General features: G+C 47.1%; 2 protein-coding genes across 2 annotated transcripts in view; one reads left to right on the top strand and one right to left on the bottom strand.

Annotated features, from left to right (window-relative positions):
- The window catches only part of LOC147116323 (uncharacterized), a 135478-nt gene extending 125216 nt beyond the window's left edge, over positions 1-10262 (top strand). Inside the window, exon 6 of the mRNA XM_085989549.1 lies at positions 10185-10262. Coding sequence (XP_085845675.1) covers positions 10185-10262 — 78 coding nt within the window. The remainder of the gene's footprint in view (positions 1-10184) is intronic.
- Positions 1-20900, bottom strand: part of LOC147116322 (adhesion G protein-coupled receptor G5-like) — a 793199-nt gene that overhangs the window by 634699 nt on the left and 137600 nt on the right. The window lies entirely within an intron of this gene.

The raw sequence follows: 20900 nt of genomic DNA, 5'->3' as shown, positions 1-20900 counted from the left end.
GTAACGTTGGGGCTGGGGAGGCTGAAGGCTTCCTTGTGCGGCCTGGGGTTAGCACTCCTCCTCCTCCTGACCCACAAGGAGCTTCAAACCAGCCAAAGTTCTAAAACTTACCTGGGCCTCTTTTGTCCAATGGGCTCCTCCCGCTGTGTTGCTGCGGCTGGGCGTCAGACAGTGAAGGACTCCCCCTGTGGTGAGGTTAAAATAAGGCACGGCGGCGATTACATCATCAGCCATGTCTTTTCAAATCAAATCAAATCAAATCAAATCAACTTTTATTGTCATTGTTAGTGCACAAGTGCAGTACAACGAAATGTAGGCTTGCGGCTCCCGAGAGTGTACAATTTGGATTAGGACACTTAACATTTCAACATACATTTGTACATATATATTAGCATAAATATGACCATAATAAAGTGCATCGGCAGATGTGCAGGCTTTAGTGTTTATTTGTGGAGTTTGCACGTTAAGTAGTCCCACCTGCTTTTAGCGGGAGCCTCATCTAGGGACTGAATCGCAGCGTAAATATTACGGTGGCCGGGAATGCTATCGGGTTGCTCGATTCCGATATTTCAACCTCCCTCCACCGACCCTTTCCCGTCCATCGAGGGGGGTGGTGTTAAAATTGAGGCCAAAGGCGGTGGAACCCATGGGGTCTGAGCTTGAACATTTGAGCTGGAAGATCTTCAAACTGACTGAGTACCAAAGTGGAATATTGATCTTTTCCACCAGCAACATATTTCACCTTGAAATGGACAAATTTCACAAAGGAATATCCTTTGATTTACTGCCCATTTTCCAGCAGTTTTGGGGGTGAAAAGTTAATTAAAACGGGGCAGTAAATGCTACAGCATCAAGTCTACCAGTGAAACTAAAGTGAGTTCAAAGCCCACCATGGCAAATTGTGATTTTAATATATCTGGTATTTGTGGGCTGGCATCAGAAAAGGACCATGAAAGCTGCCAGATTGTTGTAAAAGGCCACCTGGTTCTCTAATGTTCACTAATGTCCTTCAGGGAAGAGAAATTGCCATGCCTACCCGACCCAGCCTACACATGACTCTAGTCCTTCACCATTTGCCCCAAATTCCAACCCAAATGATTAGCAGCATTATATAAGTGGCGGTAGCAGCTCCAGAATACCATCCCTAAGGCGGATACCACATTGAGGAGGCCATTTTGTTTTTTGGGTCTCACGGTTGGTTTAATTTTCCTGCATATCAATTTTTGTTGTTTGGTGCTCGAGAGTCTTTTACTGCCCTGTTTTGTCAGCTCTGCAGAACATTCTGGGATACAGTATATGAATAATCTGAAACTTGACATGCGGTTAGTGTCGCACGCTTGGAAGGAATGTGCGACTTTGGACCGATGGTTCCCAAAGCTCTCCACCACTGGGGTTTCCTCACATCATGTCTGGGTCTGTTGGAGACTAATTGATAGAGATTGATTGCTGTGATTAGTCAACAGCTCCATTAATGGTGTATCATGTGACCACCAGGGTGGGAGATGGTGAACTAGATGGACCTTGGTCTTTATTACGTCCAGTAATTCCTATGCAATGCTTTGCACTGCAGACATTAATTTCCCAATGGGAATCCCTCTATTCTGAGATTCTGAAGAAGGGGAGGATGAGGAGATGGAAGAGGCTCAATTCATCTTAGAATGAGGCATCACCGAAGGCACTTGCTCCCTACACACACTGCATTTACAGACTAAGAAATATCACTTAGATTGCTCTGCATGTCACTGCTTCAGAAGGCTCTGCTTCCCCTCAGTGCAGACAATGGGCTGGATTTTCATTGAGGAGGCGGGTAGGAGGCGGAACTACAACTTTCAGGGTTGTAGTCCCGCCTCCATCGGGTTCTAGCCAACCCACGTGATTTTGACTTGATTGACCTTGTTGAGCCTGCCCAGCGGGCTCAGCAGGCCAATTAAGGGCCACCCGGCAACAGGTGACGTCAAGACCTTTTGACAGATGAAATATCAGCGTTTGAAGCTGTCAAACACTAACAATCTGTACTCCAGGTTAATTCCTTCCTCTCAGGTTGATTTAGAGATCTCCTCGGAACAGAAAGCTGAATGCTGCAATTTTTGACAGATCGCGGCCATTCTGCTTTCTGTGCCGGTGAGATGAGGGACTCCCGAGATCTGAAGGAAGGAAGGAAGGCTGTAAAGGTAAGTACATGTAAGTAAAACTTCTTTAAACACTTTACACACACCAAACACACTTACCTCTTCACTCATGCACCCATCACTCACCTGAACACTGGACATCTCGAACCCTCCAAGCCCTTCATCCCGATGGCCCGCCTCGCTAACTTGGCATGGTTTGGAGCCATCGGGAATCCCACATTTCACCAATGAAAATAGGGATTAGGCTAAAAACTGCCTGTTAACTACCTGTTAACAGGCAGTTAATTGGCACTGAACCCCTTCCCGCCTCGGGGAGGCGGGTCCCAGTGCGGGTCGGGTACCCGCCTCCTTTGAAACTGGCATGGAGGCGGGATGGGTTCATGCCTCCCAATTTCGGGATTTTAACCCCCCGCATGCCTCCAATCCCGCCTCCACGGCCCAATGAAAATCCTGCCCAATGTGTCAATTGCTGGCTGAAGAGCTGGAGCCCACTTCCAGCAGGATAACAGCATTGTCTGTATCAGTGCAAGTCACCACTCCCTTGAGTTCCTTTTCAATTGGATCTTTTCAAGCAGCATCTGGTAATCTTCGGCACATTAGTCAGGCTGCAGCTCGCTATTGCATTAAGATCATTGATTGTGCACTTCACATCCTTCCCACTGGAACCAGAGAAACAAAGGGGTCGATATTAATCCCCAGCGATGGGCGGGAGCGGGTCCGGGGTAAAAATTGTCACTTCCCGAAACACGACCCCAACCTGCTGCGTAAACACCTGCCGCTATTTTTACAGCAGTGGGTTGCGAGGCGTGTCTGTGTCCTGTCTTGGAGAGGTGGGATACTTCATCATTATAATATTTAAATCAGGCTCCCACAGCGCAGTTGGAAGTCTGATTAAAATTGAACGGTTGCTGGCCGGGTTTCCCAGGGCTCGGGAAACCCAGCAGCGAAATGGAGACGGGAGCAGCCGGATCAAGCAGGTAAGTGGTTTTTGTAGCACTCCATGTGCACTGTATGGCAGTTCTTGGATTGGTGAAGGTTTCACTGACTGCCTCAGCAACCTTGTTCATACTGCCTGAACCAGTCTCTTATGGGGCTCACTGCCCTCGGTGCTCAACACTCGATCCCTTGTTAGCCAGCTACACCGCCACGGAATCATCAGACAGTCTGGGAGCCCTCACTGCTGCTGACCTCATGCAAGGCTGTCGTTCCTTGAGACATTCTAGTAGTTGTGTTCCTGCCGCTCAAAAACTGATGTCACCTCTAATTAGTTGCTGCCTTTTAAAGGCTGCAAAAGCCCTGCACTTTCACCCCTCCCAGTAGCGCTAACCCAGCGAGGGACAGCATTACCTCTCCTAACCTGACCCAATTCTGGCTGAGAGGGCGATCTTCTGCTCATCCAAAATATAGTAGGGAAGTAGGTAATGGATGAGATTGGGGATTGATCACCTTCCAGAGATGGCCAGACACCTCCTTCAGGAGTTAGAGTCAGGCCGCTCTGGCCTGTAAATTTGGCCATGCAGCACTTGTTTTTTGGCCACTAAGCCCCCGATATAGCAGGCAACAAGTGCGGCCCCAGCTATATTACATAGGATTACATAGGCTATACAGCACAGAAACAGGCCATTCGGCCCAACCAGTCCATGCCGGAGTTTATGCTTCACTGGAGCATCCTTCCATCTTTCCTCATCTAACTCTATCAGCATAACCCTCTATTCCCTTCTCCCTCATATGCTTATCTAACCGCCCCTTAAGTGCATCGATACTATTCGCTTCAACCACTCCCTGTGGTAGCGAATTCCACATTCTCACCATTCTGGGTAAAGAAGTTTCTTCTGAATTCCCCATTTGATTTCTTGGTGGCTATCTTATATTGATGGCCTCTAGTTATGCTCTTCCCCACAAGTGGAAACACTCTCTCTGTATCTACTCTATCAAAACCTTTCATAATTTTAAAGACCTCTATTCGGTCACACCTCAGCCTTCTCTTTCCAGAGAAAAGAGACCCAGCCTGTTCATCCTTTCCTGATAAGTATATGCTCGCATTTCTGGTATCATCCTTGTAAATCTTCTCTGCACCCTCTCCAGTGCCTCTATATCCTTTTTATAATATGGCGACCAGAACTGTATGCAATACTCTAAGTGTGGTCTAACCAAGGTTCGATACAAGTTTAGCATAACTTTTCTACTTTTCAATTCTGTCTCTTTGGAAATAAACCCTAGTGCTTGGTTTGCTTTTTTTTTTAATGGCCTTGTTAACCTGTGTCACTACTTTTAGTGATTTGTACATTTGTACTCCGAGATGCCTTTGCTCCTCTACCCCATCTAGACTCACACCCTCCAAGTTATAAGTGACCTCCCTATTCTTCCTACCAAAATGTAATACCTCACATTTATCTGTGTTGAAATTCATTTGCCAATTATATGGCCATTCTTCAAGTTTATTAATGTCTTCCTGTAATTTGTTGAAGCCCTCCTCAGTATTGACACCTCCGCCCCTCAAATTCATTGTCATTTGCAAATTTAGAAATGTTGTTTTTGATTCCAGAGTCTAAATCGTTAATATAAATTGTGAATAACAGTGGTCCCAGCAGTGATCCTTGTGGAACACCACTTCCCACCTTCTGCCACTCTGAATAGCTACCCATCTTTTACCCCTACTCTCTGTTTTCTGTTTTGAAGCCAGCTAGCTAATCATTCTGCTACTTGTCCCCTGACGCCGCATTCTCTGACCTTATTCATTAGTCTATTATGTGGTACCTTATCGCAGGCCTTTTGAAAATCTAGATAGATTACATCTATTGCATTACCCTTGTCTACTCTCTCTGTTAACTCTTCAAAAAATTCAATGAAGTTGGTCAAGCAAGACTTTCCCTTTTGAAATCCATGCTGACTATTCATTATTATATTTTTGGTTTCTAGATGTTCTCCTATTTTCTCCTTTAGTAGGGATTCCATTATTTTTCCTACCACCAATGTTAAGTTGACTGGTCTATAGTTCCCTTGACATGTTCTATCTGTCTTCTTAAATATAGATATTACGTTAGCTATCCGCCAGTCCTCTGGCACTACACCTTTTTCTAATAAATTATTAAATATGTGTAGTAATGCCTGTTATCTCTTCCCAAGATTCTTTTAAAATGCGCGTATATAATCCGTCCAGACCAAGGGTTTTATCCTCTTTGAGTTTGATTAGTTTATTTAATGTATCTCCTCTTTTTATTTTAAATGCAGTTATTTCATTACTAATCTCATCATCTGATGTCATGTCCACCTGTTCTATCTCCCTGGTATCCTTCTCAATTATCATCTGAAAGCGTATTATATTATGGTCACTATTGCCTAGATGTTCCCCTACTTTTACTTCTCTTATCTGCTCTAGTTCATTCCCCATTTCTTGCTCCAATTGCGAATCCTTCCATGTTGGGCTTTTTACATATTGGGTTAGAAAGGAATCCTGTACACATTGTAGGAACTCCATTCCCTTATCTCCTTCACCTACATCTTCTGTCCTATTAATATTGGGGTAGTTGAAATCCCCCATGATTATTATTCTATTTTTTTTACTCATTTCCCTAATTTGTTGCATATTTCTTCTTCCACTATTAGGTGGTCTGTAGACTAGCCCTATTAGTGTGTTTGATCCTTTATTATCTTTTATCTCTATCCACGTTGGATTCTACTTTTGTCTCGCTGATAGCTGCGTCACATTTTTTTACTGCCATTGTGTTATCCCTAATCAGTACAGCTCCTCCACCTCCCCTTTTTCCCTCTCTATCTTTTCTAAGCATGTTATACCCTGCAATAACAACAGAAAATGCTGGAAAAACTCAGCAGGTCAGGCAACATCCGTGGAGAGGAATTTGAGTTGACATTTCGGGTCGAACCCTTCTTCAAAACTGGAAAGAAAAGAAAATAGATCGAAGGCAGGGCTGCGATCGGACAAAAGAATTAAAAGAAACAAAAGAAGTAAAAGAGACAATAAAAGGTATTCGAAGCTAGACGAGATGGTAATAGGCTGAGATTAGGTGTGAAGTATACTGGCAGGGCAAGTTTTGAAGAAGGGTTCGACCCGAAACGTCAACTCAAATTTCTCTCCACGGATGTTGCCTGACCTGCTGAGTTTTTCCAGCATTTTCTGTTGTTATTTCGGATTTCCAACATCTGCAGTATTTTGCTATTATACCCTGCAATGTTTAATTCCCAGTCCTGATTTTTCTGTTGCCATGGCCGGAATTTTCCCCTAAAAGAACAGGTGGGTTTGAAGCGTGGGTCAGTTAAATTGTTAAGAATGAGATTCCCGACCTGATCCCGCCCATTTCCGGTATTGATGGAGGAGGGGCGGGCGACCAACCCGCTCCCAGGGGGCGTTACCTCAATTTAAATATTGTAATGAGGCTGGAAGCCTCTTTCTCCCCTCCATTTTGTGTTTAACATCATGGGGACGGGTTTCACACAATCCGTGAAACCCGGCAGTTAAACAGAGGTGGGGACTGTTGCATCCAGGAGGTAAGTGGCTTTATATCTACCTCAGAATCACAGAAACCCCACAGTGCAGATAGAGGCCATTTCGGCCCATCAAGCCTGCACCGACACATATCCCACCTGATCCCCGTAACCCCTACACCAACACATATCCCACCCTATCCCCACGTATTTAATCCCCCTAACACTAAGGGTCAATTTATCATAGCCAATCAACCTAACCCGCACATCTTTGGACTGTGGGAGGAAACCGGAGCACCCAGAGTAAACCCACTGGATCCAGGGCCCCGACCATACCCACCTCCCACGATCAGAGAACCCCACTTGACCTCCGATCACCTTCCCAGGCCTCCCCCCGTCCCACAACGATGATGATGAGGCCGGCCATGATCCTCCCTTCCCTGCCCCACCAACCCCGCCGATCCCTGGCCGACTCCACCCCTGCGATCCCCGACCCTACCCCCCCTCCCGATCCCCGACCCTTGCCGATGCTGTCTCCATTCCCCCCCGATCCCTGACCCCTGTCGATGCTGTCTCCACCCCCTCCCGATCCCTGACCCTTGCCGATACTGTCTCCATTCCCCCCCGATCCCTGACCCGTCGATGCTGTCTCCACCCCACCCCCTATCCCCGACCCTGCCGATTCTGTCTCCACCCCCCCTCCCGATCCCTGACCCCTGCCGATGCTGACTCCATTCCCCCCCGATCCCTGACCCCTGTCGACGCTGTCTCCACCCCACCCCCTATCCCCGACCCTGCCGATGTAGTGTCCACCCCCTCCCGATCCCCGACCCCTGCCGATACTGTTTCCATTCCCCCCCGATCCCCGACCCCTGCCGATACTGTCTCCATTCCCCCCCCGATCCCCGACCCTGCCGATGCTGTCTCCACCCCCTCCCGATCCCCGACCCCTGCCGATACTGTCTCCATTCCCCCCGATCCCCGACCCCTGCCGATACTGTCTCCATTCCCCCCCCGATCCCTGACACCTGTCGATGCTGTCTCCACCCCACCCCCTATCCCCGACCCTGCCGATGCTGTCTCCACCCCCCCTCCCGATCCCCGACCCCTGCCGATACTGTCTCCATTCCCCCCCCCCGATCCCTGACCCCTGCCGATGTTGTCTCCACCCCACCCCCATCCCCGACCCTGCCGATTCTGTCTCCACCCCCCTCCCGATCCCCGACCCCTGCCGATGCTGTCTCCACCCTTCCGCTGTCCCGATCCCCGACCCTGCCAATTGCCGATCCTCCTGCCGCGATCCCTCCGCCGGACTGACCCCTTGTTCTGAGATCTCTCAAGCTGGCTGGCTGCAGGTGGGAATCCGAGGCCTCACATTTAAATCAGGCCCTGCCATTAAAGTCGGCAGGGCCTGCGGGAAACCCGGCCTCGTTTCCCGCCAGCCACGTAGGCCCCCCGGCCCCAACCCACCTACCTGGGGAAAATTCAGGCCCATGTCTCCGTAATCCCCACTATGTCAGGTTCCTCGCAATGCAAGATTGCCTCCAGCTCCCCTGTTTTATTACGGACACTGTGTACATTGCTGTACAGACAGTTTATCTAAGTTTTAATAGCAGTTCCTCTTGCTTTAGTGTCAACCATCTTTTCACACTCCTGTTCTTTAACTCTATTTATTCCCTGGCCATCAATGTCCTCCCTTTATTCTTTCCTATGGTCTGCTTTCCTGTTTTTTGTTTATATTTAGGCTGGTTTCATTTCTTGTAGATCCCTCCACCGCCCCCCACCCCTACTAGTTTAAAGCCTTTGCCATCTCCCTATTTACCTTTTCAGCTAGGACACGGTTCCCACCCCAGTTCAGATGGAGCCTGTTCCATCGGTACAGCTCCTTCCTGTCCCAGTACTGGTGCCGGTGTCCCATGAAAAGGAACCCCTCTTTCCCACTCCAGCCCTTTAGCCACGTGTTAATTCTCCTGATCTGTCTGCTTCTATGCCAATTTGCACGTGGCTCAGGAAATAATCCAGAGATTATTACCCTTGAAGTCCTGCTTTTTAATTTTGCTCCTAACTCCTGATACTCCTTCAGCAGGACATTTCTATTCTGCTCTTCCACCCCCCCTCTTGGACAGCCTCCTGAGCCACGGTGCCTTGGTCTGCATTGTGGCTGTTCTCCCCCCTGTCTTTCTCCTTGTCCTCACAGGTAGCGAGTACATCGTACCTGTTGGACAGAACCAGTGTCTGTGGGACCTCCTTCTTAACCTCTCCTAAGACTCTGCTACGTGGCTCCCTAACAGTCACACCCTCCTTTCCCTGAACCTGTGCTTTCCTCTAGGTGTGACTGTATTCTGAATAAAACTATCCAGAAATTCCTCCCCCTCCCTTATGTTTCGGAGTGTCTCTAACTCGCACTCCAGCTCAGTGACTCTGAGCCAGAGTGACTGAAGGCAGAGACAGTTCCTGCCGATGTGGGAATCGGGGACAGTCTCGCTGTTCACAAACTCCCACGTACTACAGCCCCAACACACAGCCTGCCCTGCCATCTCTAGTTTTTTTATTTATTTGCTTACTTAATTAGTTAAAGTTTTTAATCAAATGATTATTTATAGTTATATTAATTAGTTTATTTAGTTAAGTTATTTACTAACCTAATAGTTATAGTTCCCCAGCTCATGGCATTCAGGGTCCACGCCTGAAACAGGTTTTAGGCCCTTTGCCATATGCCCTCACTTCAAGAATAGTTTGCCCTGAGGCAGTTGGCTGCGCTCATTAAAACCGGACCTTGGGACCTCTTGTGACACTTCAAGGTAACCTTTTCAAATTTACTTACCTGAATATGGAGCCTGGAGGAACATGAGTACTCCTCCTGGCCCAGCATTTACCAAAAAAAATCGCCAATGCTCCTTCACCCTCGATTACTGCCACTCCTGACCGCCTCCCACACCCCCCTCCACAGCCTCTGATTCTAACCCTCAATCCTCTGGCCGCCGGCCTCCGATCCTTCCTTCCCGGCCTCCTCTGCCAGCCCCCAATTCTCACCGTCCTCCTGTCTCCCCCCCCGCCCTGAGCCCTCTGACCCGACCCGACCCATGGCTTCACTTACCTGAGGATTTATGTGACTTGACCGACAGCCTGAACTTGGTCTGCTCTTCACCAGGTGACTGTTGTGTCCTTGGTAATGAGGCCTGAGGCTGAAAATCGGGGGCGCCTCGGGCCTCACCATTAGGAAGCAGGCCATGCACCCTGCACCCCCCATGTTCCCGAAAATGGGTGCACCCGTATTTCTACACCTGTGTCTGGGCATGGTGTCACTCTGACTTTCTGGGCCGGACTGGGGTGGGCGTCACTGATGTGCTTTTCTGTGTTAATGACCCCATCACCGCAATTTGGGACAGGGTCTACAGAAAGCTTCATGGGTGACTTGGAGTTGTGGTTCACCGCACTTCAGGCAGCAAGGCGGCCTCCCAGAATTTCAACCCCATAAAAACTATTAGTTACAATGACAAAACCTGCACTGCTCACCATCACCTCAGAAATGAACATCATTGAAATGTTTCTGTGTATAATGTAAATCCTAAATCAGTAGATTTTCAGTAATTAATTTTTGTGTTGTTATAGGGTCAGGCGAGGAGCCCTGTTTCACCCCACTTTACAATTGAAGTGGGGAATTTGAGTATTGATGACCTCACAACCTAGGGTTCCCAATGCTCCTGTTTTGGGCGGGAATACACCGGAATGGGCGATTGGTCGCCCAAGCACATGCACAATAATCCAATGTTGTGGCCTGCAACCAAACGGCGTTTTCTGAGCCTTGCTGGTCTCACCGCTGTTCAGAACACACCGCTTCCTTACCGCATCCGAGGATGACGGCATCGGGGCCAACAGAAATTGCCTGAGAGAGGGAAACATAAACTGAGGGGGAGAGAGGGAAACACAAACTGGGAGAGAGAGAAAAACACAAACTGAGGGAGAGAGAGAGAAACACAAACTGATGTGTGAGAGAGAAACACAAAATGAGGGAGAGAGAGAGAAACACAAACTGAGGGAGAGAGAGAAACACAAACTGAGGGAGAGAGAGAGAAACACAAACTGATGTGTGAGAGAGAAACACAAAATGAGGGAGAGAGAGAGAAACACAAACTGAGGGAGAGAGAGAAACACAAACTGAGGGAGAGAGAGAGAGAGGAACACAAACTGAGCAAGAGAGGAGCACAAACTGATGAAGAGAGAGAAACACAAACTGAGGGAAGAGAGAGCAAAACACAAATAGGGGAAAGAGAAACACACACTGGGGAGTGAGAAAAACACAAACTGAGGGAGAGAGAAAAACACAAACAGAGAGAGAGAGAGAAACACAAACTGAGGAAGAGAGAAAAACACAAACTGAGGGTGAGAGCAAAACACAAATGGGGGAAAGAGAGAAACACACTGGGGAGTGAGTGAGAGAAAAACACAAACTGAGGGTGAGAGAGCAAAACAAACAAGGGAAAGAGAGAAACACAAACTGAGGGAGAGTGAAACAAACGGGAGGGAGAGAGAGAAACAAACGGGGAGAGAGAAACACAAACTGGGGAGAGAGAAACACAAACTGAGCGAGAGAGAGAAGTACAAACGGGGAAGATAGAGAAGCACAAACAGGCAAGAGAGAAAAACACAAACTGAGGGAGAGCGAGAGGAACACAAACTGAGCGAGAGAGAGAAGCACAAACTGGGGGAAGATAGAGAAGCACAAACTGACGGAAGAGAGAGAAAAACACAAACTGAGGGAGAGAGACACAAACTGAGGGAGAGAGAGAAACACATACTGAGGGAGAAAGACAAACTGAGGGAGAGAGAAAAACAAACTGAGGGAGAGAGAGAGAGAAACAAACTGGGGGAGAGAATCACAAACTGGGAGAAAGAGCGAAATACAAACTGGGAGGGAGAGAGAAAAACACAAACTGAGGGAGAGAGAGAGAAACACAAACTGGGGAGAGAGAAACACAATCTGGGGGAGAGAGAGAGAAGCACGAACTGGGGGAAGATAGAGAAGCACAAACTGAGGCAAGAGACAGCAACACAAACTGACGGAAGAGAGCAAAACACAAACTGAGGGAGAGGGAAAAACACAAACTGAGGGAGTGAGAGAGAAACACAATCTGGGGGAGAGAGAAAAACAAACTGGGAGAGAGAGAGAGAAATACAAACTGGGGAGAGAGAGGAACACAAACTGAGGGAGAGAGAAAAACACAAACTGGGAGAGAGAGAAACAAACTGAGGGAAGAGAGCGAACAACACAAACTGGAGGAGAGAGAGAAACAAACTGAGGGGGAGAAAAAGAAAAAAATGAACGGGACAGAGAAACACAAACTGGGAGAGAGAGCAAAACCGAAACTGAGGGAGAGAGAGAAACACACTGAGGGAGAGAGAGAAAAACACAAACTGAGGGGGAGAGAGCGAACAACACAAACTGGAGGAGAGAGAGAAACACAAACTGAGGAGGAGAGAGAAATACAAACTAAGCGAGAGAGAAAAACATAAACTGAGCAAGAGAGAGAGAAACACAAACCGAGGGGGGGAGAGAGAGAAACACAAACTGAGGGAGAGAGAGAGAAAAACACCAACTGAGGGAGAGAGAAAAAAACACAAACTGAGGGAAGAGAGAGAGAAACAACAACTGAGGGAGAGAGAAAAAAACACAAACTGAGCGAGAGAGAAAGAAACAAACCGAGGGGGAGAGAGAGAAACACAAACTGAGGGAGAGAGAGAGAAATACAAACTGATGTGAGAAACACAAAATGAGGGAGAGAGAGAAACAAACTGGGGCGAGAGAGAAACACAAACAGAGGGGGCGAGAGAAACACAAACTTGGGGAGAGAGAGAAAAACACAAACTGGGAGAGAGAGAAACACAAACTGAGGCAGAGAGAGAAAAACACGAACTGAGAGAGAGAAGCACAAACTGAGGGAAGAGAGAAGAGAGAAACAACAACTGAGGAAGTGAGAGAAAAACAAACTGAGCGAGAGAGAAAGAAACACAAAACAAGGGGGAGAGAGAGAAACACAAACTGAGGGAGAGAGAAACACAAACTGATGTGGGAGAGAGAAACAGAAAATGAGGGAGAGAGAAACACAACCTGAGGGAGAGAGAAGCAGAAACTGATGGAGAGAGAGAAACAAACGGAAGAGAGAGCAAAACACAAATGGGAAAGAGAAACACACACTGGGGAGTGAGAAAAACAAACTGAGGGAGAGAGAAAAACACAAACAGAGAAAAACACAAACTGAGGAAGAGAGAGAAACAAACTGAGCGTGAGAGAGCAAAACAAACAAGGGAAAGAGAGAAACACAAATGGAAGAGAGAAAAACACAAACTGGGGGAAGAGAGAAACAAACTGAGGGAGAGCGAAACAGAAACGGGAGGGAGAGAAAAACACAAACTGAGGGGGAGAGAAATACAAACTGGGGAGAGAGAGAGAAACACAAACTGACCGAGAGAGAGAAGCACAAACTGGGGGAAGATAGAGAAGCACAAACTGAGGAAAGAGAGAAAAACATAAACGGAGCGAGGAACTCAAACTGAGCGAGTGAGAGAAGCACAAACGGGGAAGATAGAGAAGCACAAACTGACGGAAGAGAGAAAAACAAACTGACGGAAGAGAGAGAAAAACAAACTGAGGGAGAGACAGAAACAAACAGAGAGAGAAACAAACTGAGGGAGAGAGAGAAACACAAACTGAGGGAGAAAGAAAAACAATCTGAGGGAGAGAAACAAATGGGAAGAGAGAATCACAAACTGGGAGAGAGAGCGAAATACGAACTGGGGAGAGAGAGCAACACAAACTGAGGGAAGAGAGTGAACAACACAAACTGGAGAAGAGAGAAAAACACAAACTGAGGGAGAGAGAAAAACACAAACGGAGAGAGAAAAACACAAACTGAGGGAGAGAGAAAAACACAAACTGAGGAAGAGAGAGAAAAACACAAACTGAGGGACGAGAGTGAACAACACAAACTGGAGGAGAGAGAAAAACACAAACTGAGGGAAAGAGAAAAACACAAACGGAGAGAGAAAAACACAAACTGAGGGAGAGAGAAAAACACAAACTGAGGAAGAGAGAGAAAAACACAAACTGAGGGACGAGAGTGAACAACACAAACTGGAGGAGAGAAAGTGAAACACAAACTGAGGGAGAGAGAAACACAAACTGGGGGAAAGAGAAAAACACAAAGTGAGAGAGAGAGACACTCAAACTGAGCGAGAGAGACAAACACAAACTGAGGGACAGAGAAAAAAGCACAAACTGGCAGAGAGTGAAACACAGACTGAGGGAGAGAAAGAAAAACAAACTGAGGGAGAGAGAGAAAAACAGAAAAAGAGAGAAAACACAAACTGAGGGGGAGAGAGAAACAAACTGAGGGAGAGAGAAACAAACTGAGGGAGAGAGAAACACAAAGTGAGGGAGAGAGAAACACAAACTGAGGGAGAGAAAAACACAAACTGAGCGAGAGAGAGAAACACAAACTGACGGGGAGAGAGAGAAACACAAACTGAGGGAGAGAGAGAGAAACACAAACTGAGGGATAGAGAGAAACACAAACTGGGAGAGAGAAACACAAATGGAGGGGGAGAGAAACAAACTGAGGGGGAGAGAAACAAACTGGAGAGAGAGAAACACAAACGGGGGGAGAGAAAAACACAAACTGGGGGAAGAGACAGCAACACAAACTGACGGAAGAGAGAAAAAACACAAACTGAGGGAGAGAGAGCAACACAATCTGGGGGAGAGAGAGAAGCACAAACTTGGGGAAGATAGAGAAGCACAAACTGAGGCAAGAGACAGCAACACAAACTGATGGAAGAGAGCAAAACACAAACTGAGGGAGAGAAAAACACAAACTGAGGGAGTGAGAGAGAAACACAATCTGCGGGAGAGAGAAAAACAAACTGGGAGAGAGAGAAATACAAACTGGGGAGAGAGAGAAAAACAGAAACTGAGGGAATAGAGCGAACATCACCAACTGGAGGAGAGAAAAACACAAACTGGGGGAGAGAGAGAGAAACACAAACCGAGGTGGAGAGAGAGAAAAACAACCTGGGGGAGAGAGAGAGAAACACAAACCGAGGTGGAGAGAGAGAGAAACAAACTGAGAGAGAGAGTGAGAAACACAAACTGGGGGGAGAGAGAAACACAAACTGAGAAAGAGAGAAACAAACTGGGGAGAGTGTGAGAAAAACACAAACTGAGGGAGAGAGAGAAAGAAACACACACTGAGGGAGAGAGAAACACACAGACTGAGGGGGAGAGAGAAAAACGCAACCTGAGGGGGAGAGAGAGTGAAACACAAACTGAGGGAGAGAGAGAGACACAAACTGAGGGACAGAGAGAGAAAAGCACAAACTAGCAGAGAGAGAAACACAGACTGAGGGGGAGAGGGAAAAACACAAACTGAGGGAAGAGAGAGAAACACAAACTGAGGGAGAGGGAGAAACAGGAACTGGGGAGAGAGAGAGAAACACAAACTGAGGGGGAGAGAAACACTAACTGAGGGAGAGAGAAAAACAAACTGGGAAGAGAGAGAAACACAAACTGAGGGAGAAACAGAAACTGGGGAGAGATAGAAACACAAACTGAGGGGGAGAGAGAGAGAAAAATACAAACTGAGGGAAGAGAGCGAGCAACACAAACTGGAGGAGAGAGAAACACAAACTTGGGGGAGAGAGAGAAACGCAAACCGAGGTGGAGAGAGAGAAAAACAACCTGGGGGAGAGAGAGAGAGAAACACAAGCTGGGGGAGAGAGAGAGAAACAAACTGAGGGAGAGAGCGAGAAACACAAACTGGGGGGAGAGAGAAACACAAACTGAGAGAGAGAAACACAAACTGGGGAGAGTGAGAAAAACACAAACTGAGGGAGAGAGAGAAAGAAACACACACTGAGGGAGAGAGAAAGACACAGACTGAGGGGGAGAGAGAAAAACGCAACCTGAGGGGGAGAGAGAGAGTGAAACACAAACTGAGGGGGAGAGAGAGAAACACATTCTGAGTGGGAGGGAGATACACAAACTGGGGGGAAAGAGAGAGAATCGCAAACTGGGGCAGAGAGAAAAACACAAACTGAGGGAAGAGAGAGAAAAACACAAACTGAGGGGGAAGAGAGAGAAAAACGCAATGAGGGACGAGAAACAAACTGGGGGGAGAGAGAGAAACACTAACGGGGGATAGAGAGCAACACAAACTGGGGAGAGAAACACAGAGAAAGAGAGAGAAGCACAAACTGGGGAACATAGAGAAGCACAAACTGAGGTAAGAGACAGCAACACAAACTGACGGAAGAGAGAGAAAAACACAAACTGAGGGAGAGAGAGAAAAACACAAACTGCGGGAGAGAGAGAAACAAACTGAGGGAAGAGAGCGAACAACACAAACTGGAGGGGAGAGAGAAACACAAACTGAGGGGGAGAAAAAGAAAAAAATGAACGGGACAGAGAAACAAACTGGGAGAGAGAGCAAAACAGAAACTGAGGGAGAGAGAGAAACAAACTGAGGGGGAGAGAGTGAACAACACAAACTGGAGGAGAGAGAGAAACAAACTGAGGGAGAGAGAAAAACAAACAGAGAGAGAGAAACACAAATGGGGAGAGAGAGAAACACAAACTGAGGGGGAGAGAGAGAAACAAACGGAAGGAGAGAGAGAGAAAAACCAACTGAGGGAGAGAGAGAAAAGCACATACTGAGGGAGGGAGAGAAAAGCACAAACTGAGGGAGGGAGAGAAAAACAAAAAATGCAGGAAGAGAGCGAACAACACAAACTGGAGCAGAGAGAGAAACACAAAATGAGGGGGAGAGAGAAACACTGAGGGGGAGAGAAAAACAAACTGGGGGAGAGAGCGAACAACACAAGCTGGAGGAGAGAGAGAGAAACAAACTGAGGGAGGGAGAGAAAAACAAACTGAGTGAGAGAGAGAAACACAAACAGAGGGGGGGAGAGAGAAACACAAACTGAGGGAGAGAGAAAAACAAACTGAGTGAGAGTGAGAAACAAACAGAGGGGGAGAGAGAGAAACACAAACTGAGGGAGAGAGAGAGAAACACAAACTGAGGGAGAGAGTGAAATACACAAACTGATGGAGTGAGAGAGAAACAAACTGAGGACGAGAGAGAAAAACACAAACTGAGCTGAAGAGAGAGAGAGAAACAAAAACTGAGGGAAGAGAGCGACAACACAAACTGGAGGAGAGAGAGAGGAACACAAACTGGGGGAGAGAGAGAGAAACACAAACCGAGGTGGAGAGAGAGAAACATAAGCTGGGGGAGAGAGGTGGAAACACAAACTGGGGGAGAGAGAGAAACACAAACTGAGGGAGAGAGAGAGAGAAACAGAAACTGGGGGAGAGCAACACAAACGGGGAGAGAGGTGGAAACACAAACTGGGGGAGAGAGAAAAACAAACTGAGTGAGAGTGAGAAACAAACAGGGGGAGAGAGAGAAACACAAACTGAGGGAGAGAGAGAGAAACACAAACTGAGGGAGAGAGTGAAAAACACAAACTGAGCTGAAGAGAGAGAAAAACACAAACTGAGGGAAGAGAGTGAACAACACAAACTGGAGGAGAGAGAGAGGAACACAAACTGGGGGAGAGAGAGAGAGAAACACAAACCGAGGTGGAGAGAGAGAACTATAAGCTGGGGGAGAGAGCAACACAAGCGGGGAGAGAGGTGGAAACACAAACTGGGGGAGAGAGAGAAACACAAACTGAGGGAGAGAGAGAGAAACAGAAACTGGGGGAGAGGGTGAAAAACACAAACTGATGGAGTGAGAAACACAAACTGAGGGGGAGAGAGAAAAACAAACTGAGGGAGAGAGAGAAACACAAACAGGGATAGAGAGAAACACAAACTGGGGAGAGTGAGAAAAACACAAACTGAGGGAAGAGAGAAAGCGAAACACAAAGAGAGAAACACAAACTGGGGCGAGAGTGAGAAAAACACAAACTGAGGGAAGAGAGAAAGAGAAACACAAATGGGAGAGAGACAGAAACACAAACTGGCAGAGAGAGATACACAGACTGAGGGATAGAGAGAGAAAAATGCAATCTGAGGGAGAGAGAGAAACAAACTGAGGAAGAGAGATAAACACAAACTGAGGGCGGGAGAGAAACAGAAACTGGGAGAGAGAGAAACACAAATGGAGGGGGAGAGAAACAAACTGAGGGGGAGAGATAAACAAACTGGAGAGAGAGAGAAACACAAACTGGGGGAGAGAGAAACACAAACGGGAGAGAGAGAAACATAACCTGGGGGAGAGAGAGAGAGAGAAGCACAAACTGGGGGAAGATAGAGAAGCACAAACTGAGGCAAGAGACAGCAACACAAACTGACGGAAGAGAGAACAAAACAAACTGAGGGAGAGAGCAACACAATCTGGGGGAGAGAGAGAAGCACAAACTGGGGGAAGATAGAGAAGCACAAACTGAGGCAAGAGACAGCAACACAAACTGATGGAAGAGAGCAAAACACAAACTGAGGGAGAGAGAAAAACACAAACTGAGGGAGTGAGAGAGAAACACAATCTGGGGGAGAGAGAAAAACAAACGGGGAGAGAGAGAGAAATACAAACAGGAGAGAGAGGAACACAAACTGAGGGAGAGAGAGAAAAACAGAAACTGAGGGAATAGAGCGAACAACACCAACTGGAGGAGAGAGAGAGAGAGAAACAAACTGAGGGGGAGAGAAAGAAAAATAATGAGCGGGAGAGAGAAACACAAACAGAGAGAGAGAGAATAACACAAACGGGGAGAGAGAGAAAAACAAACTGAGGGAGAGTGATGAACACAAACAGGGAGAGAGAGAGAATCACAAACTGAGAAAGAGAGCGAAAAACAAATGGGGAGAGAGCAAACAACACAAACTGGAGGAGAGAGAGAAACACAAACTGAGGGGGAGAGAGAGAAACAAACGGAGGGAGAGCGAGAGAAAAACCAACTGAGGGTGAGAGAGAAAAGCACAAACTGAGGGAGGGAGAGAAAAGCACAAACTGAGGGAGGGAGAGAAAAACAAAAAATGCAGGAAGAGAGTGAACAACACAAACTGGAGAGAAACACAAACTGAGGGGGAGAGAGAAACACAAACTGCCAGAGAGAGAAACACAAATTGAGGGGGAGAGAGAGAAAAACACAAACTGAGAGAAGAGAGCGAACAACACAAACTGGAGGAGAGAGAAACACAAACTGGGGGAGAGAGAGAGAGAGAAACACAAACCGAGGTGGACAGAGAGAAACACAAGCTGGGGGAGAGAGAGAGAAACAAACTGAGGGAGAGAGCGAGAAACACAAACTGGGGGGAGAGAGAAACACAAACTGAGAAAGAGAGAAACACAAACTGGGGAGAGTGTGAGAAAAACACAAACTGAGGGAGAGAGAGAAAGAAACACACTGAGGGAGAGAGAAAGACACAGACTGAGGGGGAGAGAGAAAAACGCAACCTGAGGGGGAGAGAGAGAGTGAAACACAAACTGAGGGAGAGAGAAAGACACAAACTGAGGGAGAAACACAAACTGAGGGACAGAGAGAGAAACTAGCAGAGAGAGAAACACAGACTGAGGGGGAGAGAGAAAAACACAAACTGAGGGAAGAGAGAGAAACACAAACTGAGGGAGAGGGAGAAACAGGAATTGGGGAGAGAGAGAGAAACACAAACTGAGGGGGAGAGAAACACTAACTGAGGGAGAGAGAAAAACAAACTGGGAAGAGAGAGAAACACAAACTGAGGGAGAAACACAAACTGGGGAGAGATAGAAACACAAACTGAGGGGGAGAGAGAGAGAAAAACACAAACTGAGGGAAGAGAGCGAACAACACAAACTGGAGGAGAGAGAAACAGAAACTGGGGGAGAGAGAGAGAGAAACACAAACCGAGGTGGAGAGAGAGAAAAACAACCTGGGGGAGAGAGAGAGAAACACAAGCTGGGGGAGAGAGAGAGAAACAAACTGAGGGAGAGAGCGAGAAACACAAACTGGGGGGAGAGAGAAACACAAACTGAGAGAGAGAAAGACAAACTGGGGAGAGTGTGAGAAAAACAAACTGAGGGAGAGGGAGAAAGAAACACATACTGAGGGAGAGAGAAAGACACATGCTGAGGGGGAGAGAGAAAAATGCAACCTGAGGGGGAGAGAGAGAGTGAAACACAAACTGAGGGGGAGAGAGAGAAACACATTCTGAGTGGGAGAAAGATACACAAACGGGGGAAAGAGAGAGAGAATCGCAAACTGGGGCAGAGAGAAAAACACAAACTGAGGGAAGAGAGAGAAAAACACAAACTGAGGGGGAAGAGAGAAAAACACAAACTGAGGGGGAAGAGAGAAAAACACAAACTGAGGGGGAAGAGAGAAAAACACAAACTGAGGGGGAAGAGAGAAAAACACAAACTGAGGGGGAAGAGAGAAAAACACAATGAGGGATGAGACAAACAAACTGGGGGGAGAGAGAGAAACACTAACTGCGGGAGAGAGAGAAACAAACTGAGGGAAGAGAGCGAACAACACAAACTGGAGGAGAGAGAGAGAAACACAAACTGAGGGGGAGAAAAAGAAAAAAATGAACGGGACAGAGAAACACAAACTGGGAGAGAGAGCAAAACAGAAACTGAGGGAGAGAGAGAAACAAACTGAGGGGGAGAGAGCGAACAACACAAACTGGAGGAGAGAGAGAAAAACAAACTGAGTGAGAGAGAGAAACACAAACAGGGGGGGAGAGAGAGAAACACAAACTGACGGAGAGAGAGAGAAACACAAACTGAGGGAGAGAGTGAAAAACACAAACTGATGTAGTGAGAGAGAAACAAACTGAGGGAGAGAGAAAAACACAAACTGAGCTGAAGAGAGAGAGAAAAACAAAAACAGGGAAGAGAGCGAACAACACAAACTGGAGGAGAGAGAGAGAGAAACACAAACCGAGGTGGAGAGAGAGAAACATAAGCTGGGGAGAGAGAGAAAAACACAAACTGAGGGAAAGAGAGAGAAACACAAACTGAGGGAGAGAGAGAGAAACACAAACTGGGGGAGAGAGAAACACAAACGGGGAGAGAGAAACACAAACTGGGGAGAGAGAGAGAAACACAAACTGAGGGAGAGAGAGAGAAACACAAACTGGGGGAGAGAGAAACAAACAGGGAGAGAGAGTGAAACACAAACTGGGGGAGAGAGAAACACAAACTGGGGAGAGAGAGAGAAACACAAACTGAGGGAGAGAGAGAGAAACACAAACTGGGGGAGAGAGAAACAAACAGGGAGAGAGAGAGAAACACAAACTGGGGGAGAGAGAAACAAACAGGGAGAGAGAGTGAAACACAAACTGGG

This window comes from Somniosus microcephalus, chromosome 6, assembly GCF_052327205.1.
Source record: "Somniosus microcephalus isolate GS21.2 chromosome 6, FLI_Smic_1.0, whole genome shotgun sequence".
In the NCBI taxonomy this organism is placed as follows: domain Eukaryota; kingdom Metazoa; phylum Chordata; class Chondrichthyes; order Squaliformes; family Somniosidae; genus Somniosus; species Somniosus microcephalus.
Note: the sequence above shows the minus strand (reverse complement) of the source record. Positions and strands in the feature narration are given on the sequence as shown.